This window comes from Vespula pensylvanica, chromosome 18, assembly GCF_014466175.1.
Source record: "Vespula pensylvanica isolate Volc-1 chromosome 18, ASM1446617v1, whole genome shotgun sequence".
NCBI lineage: Eukaryota > Metazoa > Arthropoda > Insecta > Hymenoptera > Vespidae > Vespula > Vespula pensylvanica.
Window position 1 is genome coordinate 505223 of NC_057702.1, and position 20177 is coordinate 525399.

Here is a 20177-nt window from a genome sequence, read left to right on the forward strand (position 1 = left end):
TTCGATACATCCGCTGCTATAGCGAAACGTCTCCATCGTTCTTCCTACAGATTTCATCTCTCGTAAAAGAAACTTTACAAAATCTTTTATAATAAAGAAGAAGTAGAAGTGGACCGGTATTGGGCATTTCGATGTACAGAAATTCCTTCCATCCGTCGCATCAAGTTTATCGAAAAGTTCTGTCGCTCCCGTAATGAAAAATTTTCTTTCCATCGATACATAAAATGAATGTTTTTTTAACGGAGGAAAAATTATCACCTAACGAAAGGAGACAAAATTTGTCGATAAACTCGATAAACGATTCGATCCCGAAATAAATGATAAACGATAAAATCGGTATTATATTTATATTTATAAAATTATTCATCATTAGAAAGCACATATGATCTATCTATATGACGTAATTCGCTACGTACATGCGCGTACGAGCGCGCGAATTTACGAACACTCACGCGCACCGGACGCGCCCATACACTCGCCTCTCATCCGCAAACACACACGTAACAGGAGACACACGCGTGGCTATACACGTACACGTACGTACGTATTTATATAAATTTATACGTACGTACATGTACATATGTGTAAAGATGAGTACATGTCTCTTTCTCGCTCGCTCTATCTCTCACACACACACACACATGCACTCTCTCTTTCTCTCTCTCTCTCTCTCTCTCGCTCTCTCTCTCTCTCTCTCTCTCTCTCTCGCTCTCTCCCTCTCGCTCTCTCGCTCGCTCGATCTCCTTTTTTTCTCCCACGCTCTTTTTTCTTTTTCTATGTATGTACGTGTACATATTCAGAGTACCTCACGAATGTGTTTTACAGAGATTATAACTTTGTAACTGTTTCGATTGGAAGAAAATGCAACGGAGAACGACGTTGAATGTTCATCGTATAGCTCGGAGAAAATCATTCTGAGCGTAATTTGATTGATTAATACACTATCTATATAACGCCGATGAAATATGTTTTAATTACATTCATATTAAAAGCAAAATAAGCTTGAAATGTCTAAGATCGTGTATACGAGAGATGATATACATACAATATATTTATATAAGAGAAAAGAAAAAAAAAATAGAATCAACAATCGTATATATTTTTCATTTTGAGCTCGCGTATTTTTAAATCGCTTTAAACATTTCCACGTAACGCCTTAACTTTCGAAGCAATTCGTAGCCTTTTTAAATTCGATTTTGCCATTTTTTAGCGACACATACGACATTACTTCTTTCTTTCATAAAAATAACACGAACGGTAACAATAAAATTTTCTAATCGAGATCTTTTCGTAATCTTAAGAAACATTAGACGATATAATAATAATTCGTGAAAATACCACAGCATAAAAGATCGAAAGTTATAAACAACTTTCTGTAATATAAAAAAAAAGAAAAAAGAAAAAAGTACAACAAATGTAAATGTATTTCAAAGTTCTATGATTATCGGACGTGTAAACGATAAAACGTAATCTTTAGAAGGCATGCTATGCAGGCTCTCTTTTTACAACATATCTCTCTTTAAATTATATCGTACTTCAAAAGCAATCGAAACATTTCAATTCTTTCCTTTTTTTTTTGTTTTTTCGATATATATATATATATTTCTACCAAACATAATTTCTAATCTTTAATATCTATCATACCGATGCATATTTCACAATATATACGCTTCGTCGCAATTTCTTCCAAATCTAGTAAATGGTGAACTTCCTGAAAAAATAAGACACTTGCGTGAGATTTCTTTCATATGTATGTATATGTATATACACACTTCACGTGTGTGTACACATATAGTATTGTAATTAGAAGTTTTCTCATTTATATAACAACAGATGTCATTTAGAAGTAATTCAGTGTGCATCTAAGATCCAAAAGAGAATTACCGAGCTATGCAAAATAGAAGATTGATTTCATTTCTTCACACGTATACATATATAAATATACGTAAGTTTATATAGTAATTATATATAAATAATCTATCGAGCAATTACTTATATATAACACGTATATAAATTAATATACATATATATACATATACATTCATACAATATATTTATATTGATATAAAGGTACTCTTACTATCAAATAGAAATACGCATACGCCAAGTGTTCAATAATATCAATATTAATAAAATAATAATAATATTAATAATAATAATAATAATAATAATATAATAATAATAATAATAATAATAATAATAATAATAATAAACCTTAATCTTATAATAATATAGTAATTGCAACAATAATATTGGTAATAGTGATAATGATGATGTCAATAATATTAATAAAATAAAATAAAATAATAATAGTTATAATCATATTAACAACAACAAGTATTCTTTGTCACATTTTGGTTGCAGATTCTTACAATCACAAATATATTATTCATAATGTAATAGTCAAAAAGATGTTAAATTAAGAGAATACATGATAGTGCTCTATTCTTCTGTGTACAATAATTAAACCTATAAATAGTTTTATGTTCAACAGCCAGTGGTATAGTAAAGTATACCTTTGAGGTACCTACGTAGTTTTCTTTTCTTTCAGCGATATCAAACAAAATATCGACGGAGAACACGTGCGCCATTGATTCGGGGAGTAAAACGTGAATTCATCGCCGATATTATACTTTTTATACATCTAATATCGCTCGAAGAAGCTGGGACGCCCCGAGAAAGGTTTTCTATATGTGAACGTGTGTTTTGTGTGTTTTGTGTACGTGTCTCTGTATTGTGTATAACGTGTTTATATATATATATATAATGATATATATATATATACACACATACACACACACATATATATACACACACATATATATATATACATATATATATAAAATAATGAATTATTGTAGCATGGCGACGTGCAATTCTATCGTAATTCCTTTCCTTTCGTTACAACAGATAGAGTAAATTAAATCTAATCAACGCTCATCGTTAATTCCCATGTCCATCGTTATGTCACATACAGCCTCATCATCTTTTTCCTCTCTTTCTTGATTTGCCCATGTAAATATTTTTTTTCTTGTAAAAAAAAAAAAAAGAAAAAAAAAATATCAACAACACAATATTGTGTTAAACAAATGGTCCAAACAATGACAGCCGTAACACGTACGCACTCACTCACATCAATACCAACAAAAGTCTCGACACAGCCAAACGTAGAAACGAAAACTTTTGGTCCTTCGAGTTCGGATAAAACGACAGATGCTGTTTTTGCAAGAAAAAAAGCTCCTTTTCCATCACGGATTATCACGATGAACGAAAAGGTTCTAGAGAGCGCCGCGCACTAGAGCTTTGCATTGTATTTGGTGATACGTATCTGAATACTGACTTCGTACGTTAAACGTTTACATATAATACAATAGTACCCATTACGTATAGCGCGTATAATGCATCTTTGACAGCAGCCTTTCTTTTCAGGCTTCGATTTTCTTATTCTTCTCTTCGTTCTTATTTATGTATTTTCTTTTTATTTATTTTTCTTGCCTCTTCAAACGTATATCACACATAATCCTTTACCGTCCAACAGTGTAGCCCGCAGTCACTCGGACAGCAGCTTCTGTAGCAACGATGATTTGGGATCACCTCGGACCGCTTCCTCCATAGTAGTCTAAAAGAAGAAGAAAAGAAAAGAAAAGAAAAAAAAAGGATTATGTTTATTAACGATAAGAACGAACAGGTTTCTTTTCGATCTGCGTTCTTTGTTCCAACAGAGAAAGAGAAAGAGAGAAAGATAGCCAAGAACAACCGAAGTTGCTACCATCGAATAACACAAAATTAAAATCTAATAATTAGCTGATCGTTTAAAACTCTCCTATAAGCCTCTACGAATTAATGCGAAGAAAGAAGAAAATAAATATTTAAACAAGAGGAATTTTCTATGCATTTTTTTTAAAAAGCAACGACTTCACTACGCGAAGCAGGAGTTATTTCGACCTATCATGAACGATTTTTGTAAAGATATTAAAATATAGTTTTATGTCGTCTCGCTGTACCAATGCAAATCTACTATTGTGTGACACGTCATCATGCAAGGAGAACGCCTACTCCAATTTTAGATTTATTTATAAATCATTTAAATAAGTTTCCTGTGAAAAAGCATTACGATACGATATATCGGCAGTGTAATTACTCTAATTGCGGTAAAGCTTACAAAATCATCACTTTGCGATGAACGAAACATAAACTCGATCCTCGTGTAAACGTCACACAACACATTCGCATAACGCCAATAGATAAGAAGAAATTCACCCTACGAAAAGAAAAAAAGAGAAAGACAGTGAGAGAGAGAGAGTCGTACAACTGATCATTAATAACTACTCTCTTTCTCTTTCTTTCTCACATTTCCTTTCTTTCTCTCTCCTTTTTCAATTAGAAAACTATCATTTTATCGTAATAAAATTACAAAGGAATGCAAATGTCGACTTATATACAATTTCATATGAAAATTAACACTAAGTATTAAACTCAATGAATATTAATTGAAACAAATTTTAAATTACAACGAAATGAAACTAGTATAGCGATAAATTAAAGAAGAATAGAATGACATGCGATAGTTAAAGATATAGAGAGTAGAGTAGAGTAGAGTAGAGTAAAGTAGAGTAGAGTAGAGTAGAGTAGAGTAGAGTAGAGTAGAGTAGAGTAGAGTAGAGTAGAGTAGAGTAGAGTAGAATAGAGTAGAGTAGAGTAGAGTAGAGTAGAGTAGAGTAGAGTAGAGTAGAGTAGAGTAGAGTAAAATAGAGTAGAGAGAGAGAGAGAGAGAGAAAGAAAGAGAAAGAGAGAAAGAGAGATTGCAAAGAGATCTACCTTTTCCCTAGTACGTACTAACGCTCAGTGCGAAGAATTAGAAATCGTTAATGAATATATCGTGCAGCGAATACAGTTTGAAGCAAAGCATAAAGAGGGTAGACATAGCATAAATAAAAATCAAAGTACGTAAGAGTAATTGTCGGAAGGGTCTTACCCTGGAGGATGAGGGGGCACTTCCGGTACTCCCAATGGCCCAGCTCTTGGCAGGGCCATCGTTAACCACAGTCTCACCTAGTTGGGACATTGTAACAGCACGCGTTACCAAAGTTACTTCAATTGCAATGTTATGCCTTTCTAAGAAAAAATCTATCTCACAAGTATTTTTTTCATTTTCTTCAAACGTGACGCGTTCGGTAAATCTGATTCGACGATCAAAATATTTAACGACAAAACCTAATGATAGTATTACTCGTGTCTATACGTACATATATTTGAAATAAATATATTGAATTCTGAAATAATGTTCAGTCTAATGCTGTCAATGTCCATAACGTCGATATCAATTTTTATACATATATATGCAGTTTATATATATATATACATAATCGTAATCCGTACGATACCATAAAACTGATGATGAATTTACCTAACTACTGATTTACCTAACTATCCGCATGCATGAAATAACGTACGTTCGACGTAAAAAAGAAAAAGATTAACGTTCTTGAGATTTCTATCCCTTCAAGTTTCAACCAAAGAATTCTTTATGCCTTTGCCTGAATATAGAATAAGATCGTGTTCTTTACGCTTACAACTGCCTGTAATACTTTTTCACAGTACTTAAAATGAACGATAAGTTTGTCGTAAGGTAAAAACGTCGGTCGTATTAATTGTACTAATAAAAATATATACTTTCATTGCTGTTTTCTGCTTAAAAAATAGAACACACAGAATCGATTAATCCCCTTACAAGCCATCATGAATTTATTCGATTAGTTTATTATTTCTAACACGCAACATTTACGAAATCACTTTCACCCTAAGCCTTAATTTCGAGAAACAAAAAGATCGTCGCAGTATCAACGATCACAAAATTTCTAATGAGAATAAAAAAAAAAAAAAAGAAAGAAAAAACATAAAAAAAAAAAACAGAAAAACTGTAAGAAAACGAAACGACGTGTCTTCCGAAGAAGACGTTTTACTGAAACCTATTAAGATCGTACCATCCTACGAATGTGAAATCAAATCGACATGTAACAAAGTCACGATAAGAAAATTTGTTATTAACGTTTATACCTGCAGTGGACATTTCGAATGTCAAACCAAGTGCTTCCAAATCGTCCTGAGAAACTTGACCAGAAAGATTGTTAGGTATACTGTTGGGTACCCTTTGTTGTTGCTGCTGTTGTTGCGTCCTCGCTCCGACTATAGCCCTTAATTCTTGCCGAACGAATTCTGACGTCATACTTCCGGTGGTACTTGCATTACCTACGACAAAATCAATAAGTTTCATCACTTTTACATTGATTAACGTCGAATGAGAAAGATAATTTCTCTCTTTCTTGTTCGTTTTACCGTTAGAACGATCGGGTTCTATTAAAAGGGGAAAAACAAAACATAGAATAGAAAGAATATTATTGGTTTTGTGCATGTCAATTACGTCGTATCTTAATTACCCTCACACCTTTCTTCAAAATAACGAAATATAATGTAAAGGATCGTGCAGAGAATGTCTTACAATGGCTGAACAATTCACTTCCTATATCGTAAGCATAAAAAATTCTCCTGTAAATCGATCGAGGGACAGGGTATTGTTTCTTTTTTATTACACAATGGGATATTTACATTTTGTTAACATCCATGACATCGATCCTACTTTCTTTTCTTTTTTTTCCTTTTTCCATAAATCTTTTTCTTCGATTCTTTCAGAGTTCGATTTGAATGTTTTCCATTGAAACGTGTGTTCCATTGAAACAACTTTCGCAACTGTTTTAAAACTGTAATTTCTCAAATCGATAGCTCGAAAACAAATATTCAGAGTTCAATAAGATTCGATTTCTAACACGGATTATACCAGCAAATATTTAGAGCATCGAAAGGAATATCGAGTTTGATCGTTTACGAAACGTTCGTGTTCTTTAAATATATATCTACTTAATAAGGATGAACCTCGTCGTTAGTAAATCTTTTCCACCGTGCTTATAAATAAGTGATACTTAAGATTACTGTTTTACATCAAAGCGTTACTGTACATAGGTGAACACAGGAGAGTAATGGAAGGATGATTTAGATGACGTACATCTTTCGGATGAACCTCTTGCATTGCTGTTTTCATTAATAACATGGTCTCATATACACAGAGCTGTGCCGATATAATTCTACGCTTCAAAAAAACATTTTCAGTACCATTATTCGTAATAAATACTAATTAAAAGCAAATAAATATATATATATATATATATATATATATGTATGTATGTATGTATGTATGTACAAAGTAGTACGCGTTTATAGAGAGAATACGTACATCGGCCCAACTATCGTCACGATGCGTTAAATCACGAGCACACGAAGAGTAAATGGTCTATATCCATATCTCTCTCGTTTGATTAAAACCAAGTATGTAAAAAAGGTAATCTCCGCAAGAATAATTTATTAAGGAGTTATGAATATAGATCCACGATGCAGGATGGAAATTAATGAGACGAAACGCTATTAGTTTCTTGATATATTAGAAGCATACCAAACGTTAGGCTTTCGTATAACCCTTTTTCTGGTCTACAATTAAAGAATTGACTAATTAAATAAGAAATCTCCGCATCTTTCATCGAAATGGTAAGAACTAACATTCGAAAGTAGTGCAAGTGAATACGATGCGAAGGTGTACCGAAGATAATTGGTGCTGAGGTATTTACTAAAGCACAGTGTAATTACTACGGTATCTACTATCAATGGGATATTAGAAAAGACCTAGTACATATTTCGTGACATAAAAATGCATTGTACAGGCAATAATCATCTCTCAATAACTAAGATTAAATTTTGGAACGTCGACGTGTTCGAATACGTACTATTTTTTCAAAACTTGATAGCGGTGCATCATGCGCTATAAGAGAGATAGAGAGAGAAAGAGAGAGAAAGAGAAAGAGAGAGAGAATGCTTCTTAATACAAAGTGATGGGAGTATCATTTAATTATCATTCCAAATGACCTAGAGCCTTTGGGGGGTTACATATTCGCAAGAGCGTTATCCGTTGGAATTACTATTGAAAATGATGATATATTATTTACAACGTAGTTAGATATGTGTTTCATGAAATAGCCAAATAAATGAATGATAAGCGTAGAAACGTTGGAACGAGTATGAATGCGAAAGCAAATCTTGTTCTACGATTTTCAGCGGCCAATAATGCTTTGTTTCGTACATAAAAAGATGTTATAAAGCAAATATCGTGTCAACTTTAACACCAGTACGATATAAAGGATTCGAGACAATGGTTGTTATTAAGTAAAACGTAGGATCGCTTTCGCGAAGAGAAAAAAAAGAAAAAGAAAAAGAAAAAAAAAAAAAACAAGCACGTATATGGTGGACGGACATTAGAGAAACATAGTTTTCGAGTACAAGATGAAAAAAGCGTATTTTCGTCGATATATATAAAAATTCATTACTCGTGATAAAAGTAGCCGAATGTACGAAACATAGCGTTGTAACGCATAGTAACCATCAAGCGATCCTTCTCGACCACGAATTTATATAAACATAAATTTAGTCGTCGTCGAAGACAGTCGTTTGGCCGCAATAAATATATCCTGACTGTTTGATGAAACAAGATTCGAATGTTCGCGTTAAGACAAAATTACATCGACTCGTGATTATAGCGATTATCTCAAAACGATTGCGATATGTACATTTGAATGTCTGGATGGGTGTCGTGAAAGAATGATGTGCTTCCATGTACCAATCTCATGCCTGGTACCTCCCAGTGGTACAATATTTTTGGGTAAGGAGTGTAATGATGGCGAAGTGATGGTCACATGACATTAAGAGGTCATATGACTTACCACCCATGTGGTGATTGACAGGATTACCGGGAGGCAGTGACCTGACATCCTGCGTATCCCCAGAAGAATAGAGTGGTACGGACGTCCGATCGTAACAGAACTGATTGTTCTGCATATCTGGTGTGTTGATAGTATTGGCGGTCGTGTGGTATATCATAGAAGAATGTTGTTGATTCGAGAAGTGTTGGGTATTGGTGGCATTGTGTTGATTGTGAGTCGGTGTTGCGGGGCAACCCGAATGTGGATGACTAGGTGAAAGAAGAGGTTGTTCCTTGTTCACTCCGCCATAGTGTCGGGGCGAACCAACCCCACCTGCAACATTAATTACGTCTATCTTCTTGCCTTTTACTTTAACGCGACGAATTTAACTTTGATCGATCGCTAAATTAGGATTAGCACGGTTGATACGGCTTGTTCGATCTTTCGATATACTTGTAATTCTTTTCAATCTTGCGAAAAGTTTAACTTGGACTTTAATCTCATTCCAATGACTTTAAATCTTCAAATCGGATTTTTTTTTAAATCGTATGCTTCGTAAAATCAGGAAAAGACGCATATGTGTGCGTGTATATACATGTGTGTATGTATATACATACATACATATATATATATATCCATGTATCCATAATTCGATGCTAATTCAGTAATTATTAAAAGTATTTATTTGGAACAGTGATATACTTACCCCTTACAGAACGATCTACTCCGTTCACATCGATTCCGAATATATATTAGCGTTTATGTCATATCGTTACTTTGTACAAGTGCCATGTCAGTCTGTATAATCGAATCATACAGAATCAACGAAGACGTAACTATTATCTTCGATGTAATATAATTCACTGGGTAGTAGGTAAAAAGAAGTCTCTTAAACTACGATCTACGTTTCATGAATTTCGAAGCAAGAAGATGTAAAATGGAATGCATCAATTACTCACAACGAAGCTCTTACAACGACGATACTTTTGACACAGTACATATCATTTGATTCATCACGAACACATCTTCGTAAATTGAGACCATAGATACACTTCGTCTTAGTTAGTACGAAGAAAATTACATCACTCTTAGGAACGCACTCGTTGCACTTTCAACGTAAAAAATTCCAAGAAGATAGAACGAGAGAGATCGAGAGAGAGAAAAAAAAAGGAGAGAAAAAAAAGAAGAAAAAAAAAGATAGAAAAAAGAACAAAAATAAAAAAAAAATTAAAAAAAAAAAAAGAAGTTTCGTACAAAGAACCAGAATACTCACGTTACACTGACATTACTAACATAACTTTATTACAGATACGTCAACATGAAATATATACCGTCTAATAAAATATCTTAACGGCCGCACATCCTCATTCGTCAACCTACATACGTTTTATCGTCAGACGCGTCCTTGACAGACACATCGGGGGAAACGAAAGTCTTATCGATGTGGATATACAACAACGTTTGGTACAATGTTTAACGAATGTAACGATGATAAAAAAGAACGGACGATAATAAAAAAAAAAAAAAAGTGAGCGAATTATTAGACGGATGTGAGTCCTTACCTGGCAACTGAGTCGTCGCAGAAGGCGTCGACGTGGTCCGTTGCAAGCGATACTGGGCAGTAGGATTAGGAGCACCAGGATTTGGACCGGGTGGAAATTGGCTGGCGGTAGGAGACGTAGGTGGGGGAAAGGTTTCGGCAGGAAACGGGGATTGCCTTGCTGAGGCTGGAGTTCCAGGCGAAGGCATCGACCTCTGCTGTTGTTGTAGTTGTTGTTGCGCGGTCGGTTGTTGCTGAGATCTCACCTGGTTAACGTTAAATAACCTCGGAGTGGTGCCGTAATTGCCCTACGTCACAAAAACGATAATGCAATTCATCGAGAGAATCTCGATACGTTGACCTCCCTCCCGACCTCACCCAAAGATACTAAAGAAGAGGCTACTCACTTGCGTTACCCGAGGTGACAATGGTTGCGGATGAGAAAACGACAATATGTTCGCAGGAGAATGCGGCGAGAGTCTCGCTGCTGCTGCTGACACTTGTTGACCGCTGTTAAAATTATTATTCACAATGGGACTATACAAAGAGAAAGATTCGTCAAGTACGACCGATCGAGATCAAATTAAGATCGATTGCGTCGGAAAAAAGAAAATACTCACTGTTGTGGTAACGTCGATGGGTGAGAGTACGAATGAGCGAGTCGGTGACCGGAAGTGATCTGGACGGATCCCCCGTAACCCGGAGAAACTTGGGAGTCAGGGACGCTCGATCGCTGCGAAAACGAAACGAACGGCTCGTTAATCGTCAAATTCGATCTTCTCTACTCTCGATCGTGAAAGGAAATTATCGTAGAGATACCTGTAGAGATACGTTTGGCGCAACGGTATTATTTAATAGATTATCGATATTATGTATGCCAGTCGTTATTTGGTCCGTCGCTGTTGCGTTCGATGGGATGAGCAGTTGTTGCTGCTGTTGTTGCTGCAGCAATCTTTGCTTCAATTGTTGCTGTTGTTGCTGTTGTATCAGTTTACTACGCTGCTGTTGTAACTGCAGCTGCTGTTGTTGCGTAAACTGCGCGGTAGTCTGCCTCACGACCAACTGAGCGTTGAACCTCATCCTCGCTTGTTGTTGATACATCGGAGGTGGTTGGTAACTATGACTCGTCGTCACGGGTGTCGTTACCAACTGGAACCGTAAGGGTTCAATTCGCACCAAGTAAACGACGTGAAAGGTCGACGTTACAAGCATCACGAGGACTTACCGCGGTGGAATAAGCAGGAGGCGTGCCAGGTATGGTTATGGTGGAAGACGTTGGATTTACGGCAGTCTCGCATAACATCAACGACTTCTGGATAGCGTTTATTGCCATTTTTTCATTCATGGCATTGTTTTGCGGTGCCTCGATAACGTCCAGGAGGTTTGCTATCGCAGACGAATCTATTGAATCAAAATTACAATATCTATAATCGCAATACTTTCGCTGTCACGCTCGACATCTTCGAGGAATGTTCTTTTATATTCTTTTCGTACGGATATGCTTTTCGTTCTTTTGTACGCATACACACATATGCGATGCAAAGTACGTAAAGCGTTAACAACAACGTTACTGCCGCGACAGCGAAAGTGTACGGATCGAGCACCTCAAAGTCTGGTTCGTCGGCGTTAAATAAACTCGTCGCGTTAAACGAAATCAACAAGTTTTGCAACAATTACCTGTGATAGCTTCGTCCGGAACAAATTCGATAACTTGATCCAAAATATCGGAGAGATCTGGATCGGACGATTGGTTATCCCAAGTAGTTGGGTCGGTACACGTTTGACGGTATTCTCCGCTATCTCCAAATTCCGAATCCACTTGACCCAATTGTGGCCTTTGTTGCTGTTTATCGAATATATTAGAACGAGTAACGAACGTTTACGCGCGCTTCGACGAAGCTGGACGAATCGTTTGAAAAAGTAGTTACCTGACTTAGCATGTGACTGAGGTAGGTGTTGGTTGCTTGACGAGGTAGTTGTCTCGATTGGCTTTGGAGAGGAGTACGAGCCGAAGTAGCCGTGGTTGTGATCGCATTGTTCCCACCGACCGTTTGCATGTGGCCACCTGTCCACGGTTGCTGTTGCTGTTGCTGTTGTTGTTGCTGTTGCTGTTGTTGTTGCTGTTGCTGCTGCTGCTGCTGCTGCTGTTGCTGTTGTTGCTGCTGTTGTTGTTGCTGCTGCTGCTGTTGCTGTTGCTGTTGGGACTGGTGTTGCTTTAAGCGATCGCTACCACCACCGCCACGTGGAAGTTTATCCTAAAAGTAAAGTAAGGCGTACGTATGTATCCGGTTACGCACTTGTGTAGCCGTTTCCGGTCTAATAATATATAAGACTAAGATATCCCAAGTATTTACTTGCGGCGTTGCCGATATCACAGACGCGGGAATAGGTGGTATGGTTGTTGGTTGAGGCGGTTGTTTTGCCAACAACGAAGCCAACATTTTGTTTTTCTCCCATAGTTTGCTCGTCGCGTTCGTCGAAGCATTGGTACCCGTAGAAGACACCTGGTGCGAACCATCCATCGGCCGTTTAACGGCTATATTGAGATCGCCATCGTCGCCCGGTCTTTTCTGACCCACTTGAGCGGTACTACCGAGCCCGCTGTGATCGCTTCCCGATTGTGACGGTGAAGGGGTACTGTTCCGAAATCCAAGACTCCGCAAAAGAGGATCGTCGTCCCGGGTCTGACACATGCGAAGAAAAAGAGAAAAGAAACGACGTAAGAAGAAGAGAGAACGACACGAAGAAAGGAAAAGACGGAAGGAAGGAAAGGTTTAGCAAAAGAGTCGAGCCAATTTGAAACCTCCTGTTGTGTCGTCGTTGCGTAAGAGACGATATATGTATACCTGTTGCTCCTGTAATTTCCTCTCCTCGTCCTGATCCTTCAATAACTGTTGAAGAAGTTCGTTCCTCTTTTTCAATCCGGCCCGGGCCTCCTCGTCCTCGTCGTCATTTTTCTCATTTAGTAACTTGAAATATAAACATCTTTAGCATAGGATCTAACGAAGAAAAAGGAACGGCTTGGCGCGCGCATAAAGATATACTCCAAGATGAGATAAGAGAAAGTATAAATAAACGCGGAGGATTAAGAATAAGAGGGAATCACCTGCAGAAGCATATTATTTCCAAGAGAAGATTTGGAATGCTCCATGTTCGGTTTTGGCATGTTGCTAGGACTCGTCCTCATTTTGTTGTTATGTTCAGAATGATAATCGTCCTCGTCTTGCTGATTCAACAAAATTTTCAATATCCTGTGTTTGTTTTGGTTGTCCGAATCGTTATTCGCATTGTCCTGACTGTCCTCACTAGCACTGGAGCCTTTCGTTAACAAGTTTCTGAGTCTACCGGACTCGGTGGACACGACACTATTTTGAGTTTCGGCGGGCGTGGAGGCATTCGTCCTCGCGGTCGCGTTGTCCATCGTGCCGCTGGTAGGGCATCCGCTCTTTCCTTCCTCGATCCTCTTGGCATTGAGTCCAGGCAGAATGACCGGGGCCGTCGCGGCGGCCGCGATGGCTACGGAAGTGGCGCCGTTTCCATTGACGTTGCTGTTGACGCCGGTGTTGTTGGCAGCCGAGGCAGCGGCCGCGGCCGCGGCCGCGGCAGCGGCGGCCGCAGCCGCGTTGTTGCCGGTCAACGTCGACGACGACTGCGATTCCTGTAGCGGACTGAACGGGAAGGAATTACTGAAGGTGTGCGCCGCGTTGACCGAAGACGACGGGCTGAAAGCGCGTAGGGGACTGCAGTGAGACGGCACCGCTGAATTAGAGGAAAACGTTCCTCCTCCCTGGGGACTCGGCGATGTCGGGGCTGGCTGAGAGGGTGGTCGCGAATCTGTTGGCCCGCTTCCTCTCGACTCGGGCCTTTCCGGCCAACCACCGCTACCGTCCAAGTCCCATGTCGAACCGCGGAAGAGCTCGAATTCCAAGTCCATGCTCCCCGAAAAGTGGTTGAACGAATTACTCGTACTTAGTGACGCTAACGAGTTGCAAGAATCGCCGGTACTAAAGGCGATCGAGTTCGACGACGTAGCAACGTGCGTCGTCCCCGTCAATCCACGACCACCACTGATACCACTCACTTGACCGTTCAGATGTGCCACGGACATCAACAGACCACCCACGTTATTGTTATTGTTACCATTATTATTATTACTATTATTCGCACAACGGTTACTAGAATGTCCCGAGCACACTTTGTTGTTGGAAAGCTGACCACCCTCGATAGGCGTTAAGTCATTGTCCCTATCATGGACAAAAACCAAAACACATGTATCTCTGCCAGTTAGCACCATATCTCTTAACGCTAGATCTTGTACAATTTTTTTTTTTTATCTATGTGCAATGATACGCAGTGTACGAGTATATATGCGTGTATATGTCTTGTACGAATTTCATCGTCCTTCAGTGAACAGTGTGCGCGCCCTCGGGTCTCTCCCATAAAAAAAATCGACTAGTTTATCGAAGCCAAACTTTTAATCCGTCTGCTCCTCGTTTCCTGGAACAGCCAAGACAGATTGAAAGAGGGAGCAAGACCAACGATACTCCGCACTGTTCATTGAAGCGAAATTTCGACCTAGATCAGAGCCTTTCTGCTTTTTTCGTTGCTTAACGTTGAACACGCGCACACCGTGAAAGTGCGTACGGATATAGAGCGTTCGTAGTTGTGTCTGGGCTGGTTGCGTGCGTGCGTGCGTGCGTGCCTGTGTGTATGTGTGCGTGTGTGTGCGTGTGTGTGTGTGCGCGCGCGCGCACCACTTACAGCACCGTATTCTTTAAACGAATTCCAGTCGAACGAGAATAGGATATTACGTATCGATCGGATATCATAGCAGCGTTTCTGATCTTTCAAAATTATCGTTGGACACAGGCTGGATGGTCGAAGTAACGATAGCGAATCTTATTAAATGAAATTGATACGATGAAATAAGCGAGCGTTGAATCGTGCTACACTTGTTACAATTAGTTCAACCATTGATGCGGAAACGCGTATTAACGTTCGATATAGGAAAGGCAATGTGATATTAGAAACAGAGTGTTATTTTAATTTCAAGAGTGGCCAGATCTCCAACACCGAAAAATACTTCAAAGTACGCCTCATGCATTCCCGTATACAATCGATAAGAAACAATAACGTAATGCGAGTACGAGATTTCGCATTCCTACAAAGCTCTCGTAAAATCGTGGCATAAGATCAACGGTAAAACAGTTAGATGCGTGACAAGCAATAATTCGTTCGCGCGAATGAGAATAAAACAGAGAATAGGGTTTGAAGTAAGTACAAAGAGGAGAGTCTTGTGGAATTGTAAGATACCCAACCTGAGTTACATTCGATCAGGATAGAAAGATGAAAGATTGCGGGAGAGAAACGAAAGAAAAGAAACCAAAAAGAAAAAGAAAAAAGGAAGAAAAAACAGGAGAAAAAGGTCCATCGTCAAACACCTACCCCGCCATGTACACCGAGTTTGCCGAGCTTCGCTCCCGATCGTCGCGATCGTTGTTTCGTCGACTCGTCGACCGACGTAATACCGACTACTCCGAAAGTAGCGTGGGGGGGAGGAGGAGGGTTCGTTTCGGGTGTTTACGAATGTCGTGTGTCGAGATTAGAATCGAAAGGAAGATTTACTTACCCTATGATGGAATTGGTGGCCATCATGAAGTCCGTGTCGTGGCCGTTCATCACATTCGCTTTGAAAAGTTTTGACTTTGTTTGTATATTAAGGAACTTATCAGGACTAACGCGCAGTCGATACACGGCGCTCGTACTCTCTCCGACTTGAAGCGTATCGTTCAAATGTGCAGTTAAATTATTGAGATCATGAGGGTGGCACAAATCCTTTATCGTCGTACCGATCAAGTCCTGCAAAACGACGAGGAGACCGATTGTAAGAAGCCACGGAGGAGGAACGGTGCGTTGAAGGGTCGAACGAATCCTCTCAGACTTCGCGCGCGTTTACGTAGGTGCAATCGCAGATTCGAGAAACGACGATACTCGAGAAATGACAAAAGGGACCAAAGCTTTCGGTCGTCGCGTGGGAAAGAAAAGTCTTACATACCCTTACCTTGGTCAGATACTTGGCATAAGCGGACGACAACCAACTAACGTCGACCGCGATGATCTTGCCCGCTGTATCCAATTTAACGGTGAATTGCTCGATCGGTGTACCTACGGGCTTCTCGTTCGGTGGTATTCTACGTGCCACGCACATTACGCAAGGACCGATGTCTGGCGATTCGGAGGACACGTCGCCGCTCTCGAGTCGCTCGGTATTACTCGGCAATAGCGCCGAACAGATTTGCATGGACTCGTATTTCGATACCCGTTGTTGCTTCTCCTCCATCGTCTCGTCTTTGTCATCGGGAGGCTTTACCAGGAAGCGGCAATTGAAAGTACGATTCCTCGTTTGAGGCTGCGGCTCGCTCGTCCAGCCTGTGATAAGCGTAAACAAGAAACGAAATCAAACGAATTTTCTTGAGAGAAACGACGAGTACGTTCTACCGGCGAAGGGATAACCCGATCAACGCGAGACATATCCTCCCGATTGATCCAATCCCGACATAATTATCGATCGCAAACGACGTTTGCGCGGCTTTCGTTATCGAGATACCGACCTAATGACATGGGCAACAACGTAGGCATGAAGGTGTTGTGATCTCCATGATGTATGATATTATATATATCCTTTCCCAATACATCGTCCTTCGTATAATTGATATACTGGGTAATGTTATCCGTTACGTATTCCACTCGTCCCTCGCTATTTAAGACGAACAGGAAGCCGTCTAACGCCTGCAAAAATAAAGAAAGAAGAAGCAAATATAGATACACAGTTACACGTGGGTATCGTTAAATACGATGGAACAAAAGGGAGAAAGAGAGAGAGAAAGAAGTCGTCGGGCGAAAAGGAAAGCAAGTAGGTACCACCTTTCGTAGGAAGCTGTTAATAGTCTTACGAACAGTATTCTTTTTGATATCAGCCTAACACACGCGCACAGACGTACACGAGCATAGCTCGTACTATTTCCTTACGTGGCCAAGCTGTTCTCCTTTTAACAACTTCCTGCAAATAATTGATCGAGATCGGATCTAAGCCGCGTTCCGGATTGTTAACCGACACGCGGTGATTGTTGTCTTCTTCTTCTTCTTCTTCTCTTAAATATCAGTCTCTAAGAAGAAGACGATGTCGACGCACGATTGCGTTCAATTAACCATCGAGAGCGTAATGCATCGGTCGAAATTTAGACGTTCCGTCCTCGTCGTTCTTGCTTACCTCCAATAAGATAGGGCCAACTTGATCGTTGGACAGTATGTTAGGATTCGACGAAGATACTTCCCCTTGTTGCACGGCATGACTGTTGGAACCCTCTTGTTGCCTGATGTGCCGAATCTGTAAGGCAAAGCGTTGCTGTCAGAAAATAAGCGTTGACGTATTTTAGTAAGCATAAATGCATAGTCGGCACGTGGTAGGTTGACCTACTAAAACTGGATGGTAACCATCAAAAATCTGATTATTTTGCAGGAAGCTTTTTTATCTTATCCGACGAAAGGGGGGGGGGACAGGAAAGACGGAATATCCGGTAAAAAGAGAAACGTGTTTTTATTTTCTTTCTTGTTTTTTCGAATTAAATATTATTCACGAAAAAAGGAAAGGAAAGGAAAAGGTAAAGGATACGACGAGCGAACGTTACTCGCGCTAAAACCTTTATATCGCACGAGTTTTCACGGCTCGATATTACGTAGTAGTATCCGACGACGAGATCCAACATATCGACGAGAAGAAATTTTGTACGAATGACGCATACCGCTCCGATGCACTCCACGCGCGCGCACTTCGACTCCTACAAATGCAGTTTCATTTGTCTCTCCGAGTCGAAAAAGGAACGACGCGCCGACGATGCTAAAAATTTTTATAACGTAAATCAGCAGTCGAGCAAAGCTTTCACCGCTTATTCTAGATTTCGAAAAATAAAAAAGGAAAGAAAGAGAAAGAAGGAAAAAGAAAAACAAACACCTTAAAAGACGTACAAAGAATCCTGCATTCTCTTTCGCCGAATATACGTTCTATTCGTTTTTCTCTTGCCGCGTCGTCGCAACTTCACGCGCAAAGATAGTACGAAACGCCGCTTCGACGACGCGGTGGATCCTTCGAAGTTTGCGTTTTTAAATCGAAATCGAGCTCGAATCGCACGCGATTGTATAGACGTCCCTTCGTAAAAATGTGTCCTTTACCTTTAGAAATCGTTCGACGTAAGGAGAACGAGAGAGAAAAAGAAACGATTAGATGCGCGCGACGAAGGGAAATTCATCGACGTCGAACGTCGAGCCGATCGTGCAAATAAATGTAAATGAAGAAGAAATAAGAAGAACGCACGTTTTCGCGATTCGTTCGATTCGACGACGATCGCGATAGTACCTAAACGGGCAGGCAAGGCGGACGAACGAGAAAATAATCAGGTTGGGTGACCTCCAGCCGCCATTTTAAAACCAAAATAGTCACGTGTTCTGGAATACTCTATATACAATGGATGCATCCACGAGGCGCAGTTTGGTTGCAACGATATCGCCTCGTCGTTTGCACTTTCGCCGAGCGTTCGTAAAAGTTTCAAACCGATCGGACGGCTCGATCGAATGACTCATCGAGCGAGATTTAACGAATCGAAAGCGACGAACGATACTCGCCGAGGAAGATAAATTCGCAAGATATATTCTACGTTAGGACCGTCGACCGTTTACGTATTCGATCCTTGAGAAATTCGATCGATAGGCGTTAACGCTATGTGTCATAATCAAAGATTCCACGTAAAAAGAAGAGCGTTATCCGCAAGGGTCGCTTCATTATTTCGTACGGAAAGCGCGAGTAAGGTAGGTCAAGCTAAGACGTAGCGCATGAAATTCATGAGACGACGTTTCGAACAATGGGCGAGAGGTTCTCCTAAAGTTCGTAAGCATCGCCAACGATAACGGAATAAGATCGAAAGAGAGCCAAAGACGATCCTGTTCGAGATGAGTCATTTTCGTTCGGTGCATCGTCCCCGATGCCGGTAAGAAGATCCCCCGAAGAGCTTATCTCTTCGAGAGGAAGAAAGGTAAGAGATAAAAAGATTTCATCGAGGATCCGTCGAAAGAAAGAAAGAAACTACCTCGGACATCGTCGTAAATACGTCAGAGAGAACTTACCGTTGCAGAACGTACGGTAGGGGGTGGGGAACTGGCGGCACGCGAGCCGCATGCGGCTCTTTCTCCTATTTGCCTGTTCCGGTAAGATGGGAGGAGACGATCCCCCCACCCCCTCTGTCGAAGCTGGCTCCTCTATCGCCTCGCGAGCCGCACGGCTTTTGTCTTTAACGAGATGCATGGATTGGTGGCTAGTGAACGGTGGGGAAACGGATTGATTGACGGCGAGGATCGTGCGGCTCGCGGAGGAGAAGAAGTTGCCCACCCCTGACGTACGCGAAAGAAAGAGAACAAAAAAATAAGAGAGAAGTTCTCTGCAAAACCGACCGACATTCATGGTCGCCGAAGGAAAGGGGAGAAGTGTCGAGCGTCCTTGAGCTCGTATTTCGCGGCTCCGATAGATCGCGCTCGTAATCTCGATGGATTTAAACGGACGGACGTGCGGCTATGACGAGGACGACTAAGACTATGGCTATGACTATCAAAACGGAGATGCGGACGAATAAGAGTCAACGACGGCGACGATGACGGTAACGATGACGGTGACGGTGACGATGACGCTGACGCTGACGGTGACGGTGGTAAAAATGGCGACAGTAAAGAAGATGTTGCTGCTGCGGCTGCCGCTGTTGATGGTGGTGGTGGTGGTGGTGGTGGTGGTG

At 40.3% G+C, this 20177-nt stretch overlaps 1 protein-coding gene across 13 annotated transcripts in view; it reads right to left on the bottom strand.

Moving 5' to 3' along the window:
* Positions 1-1078: 1078 nt before the first annotated feature.
* The window catches only part of LOC122635426 (nuclear receptor coactivator 2-like), a 39284-nt gene continuing 20185 nt past the window's right edge, over positions 1079-20177 (bottom strand). For 6 of the 13 annotated variants that reach the window (XM_043825636.1, XM_043825642.1, XM_043825647.1 and 3 more), the window contains 18 exons: positions 17612-17728; positions 16953-17130; positions 16397-16770; positions 15971-16200; positions 13448-14585; positions 13188-13310; positions 12696-13025; positions 12270-12596; positions 12019-12184; positions 11567-11742; positions 11161-11490; positions 10962-11074; positions 10749-10878; positions 10364-10649; positions 8823-9134; positions 6058-6249; positions 4976-5052; positions 1079-3619 (listed from right to left, as the gene is read on the bottom strand). In XM_043825636.1, coding sequence (XP_043681571.1) covers positions 3551-3619; positions 4976-5052; positions 6058-6249; positions 8823-9134; positions 10364-10649; positions 10749-10878; positions 10962-11074; positions 11161-11490; positions 11567-11742; positions 12019-12184; positions 12270-12596; positions 12696-13025; positions 13188-13310; positions 13448-14585; positions 15971-16200; positions 16397-16770; positions 16953-17130; positions 17612-17728 — 4668 coding nt within the window. In that variant the 3' untranslated portion in view covers positions 1079-3550. The remainder of the gene's footprint in view (positions 3620-4975; positions 5053-6057; positions 6250-8822; positions 9135-10363; positions 10650-10748; positions 10879-10961; positions 11075-11160; positions 11491-11566; positions 11743-12018; positions 12185-12269; positions 12597-12695; positions 13026-13187; positions 13311-13447; positions 14586-15970; positions 16201-16396; positions 16771-16952; positions 17131-17611; positions 17729-20177) is intronic. The other 7 variants (XM_043825637.1, XM_043825648.1, XM_043825638.1 and 4 more) reach the window with 7 other exon arrangements.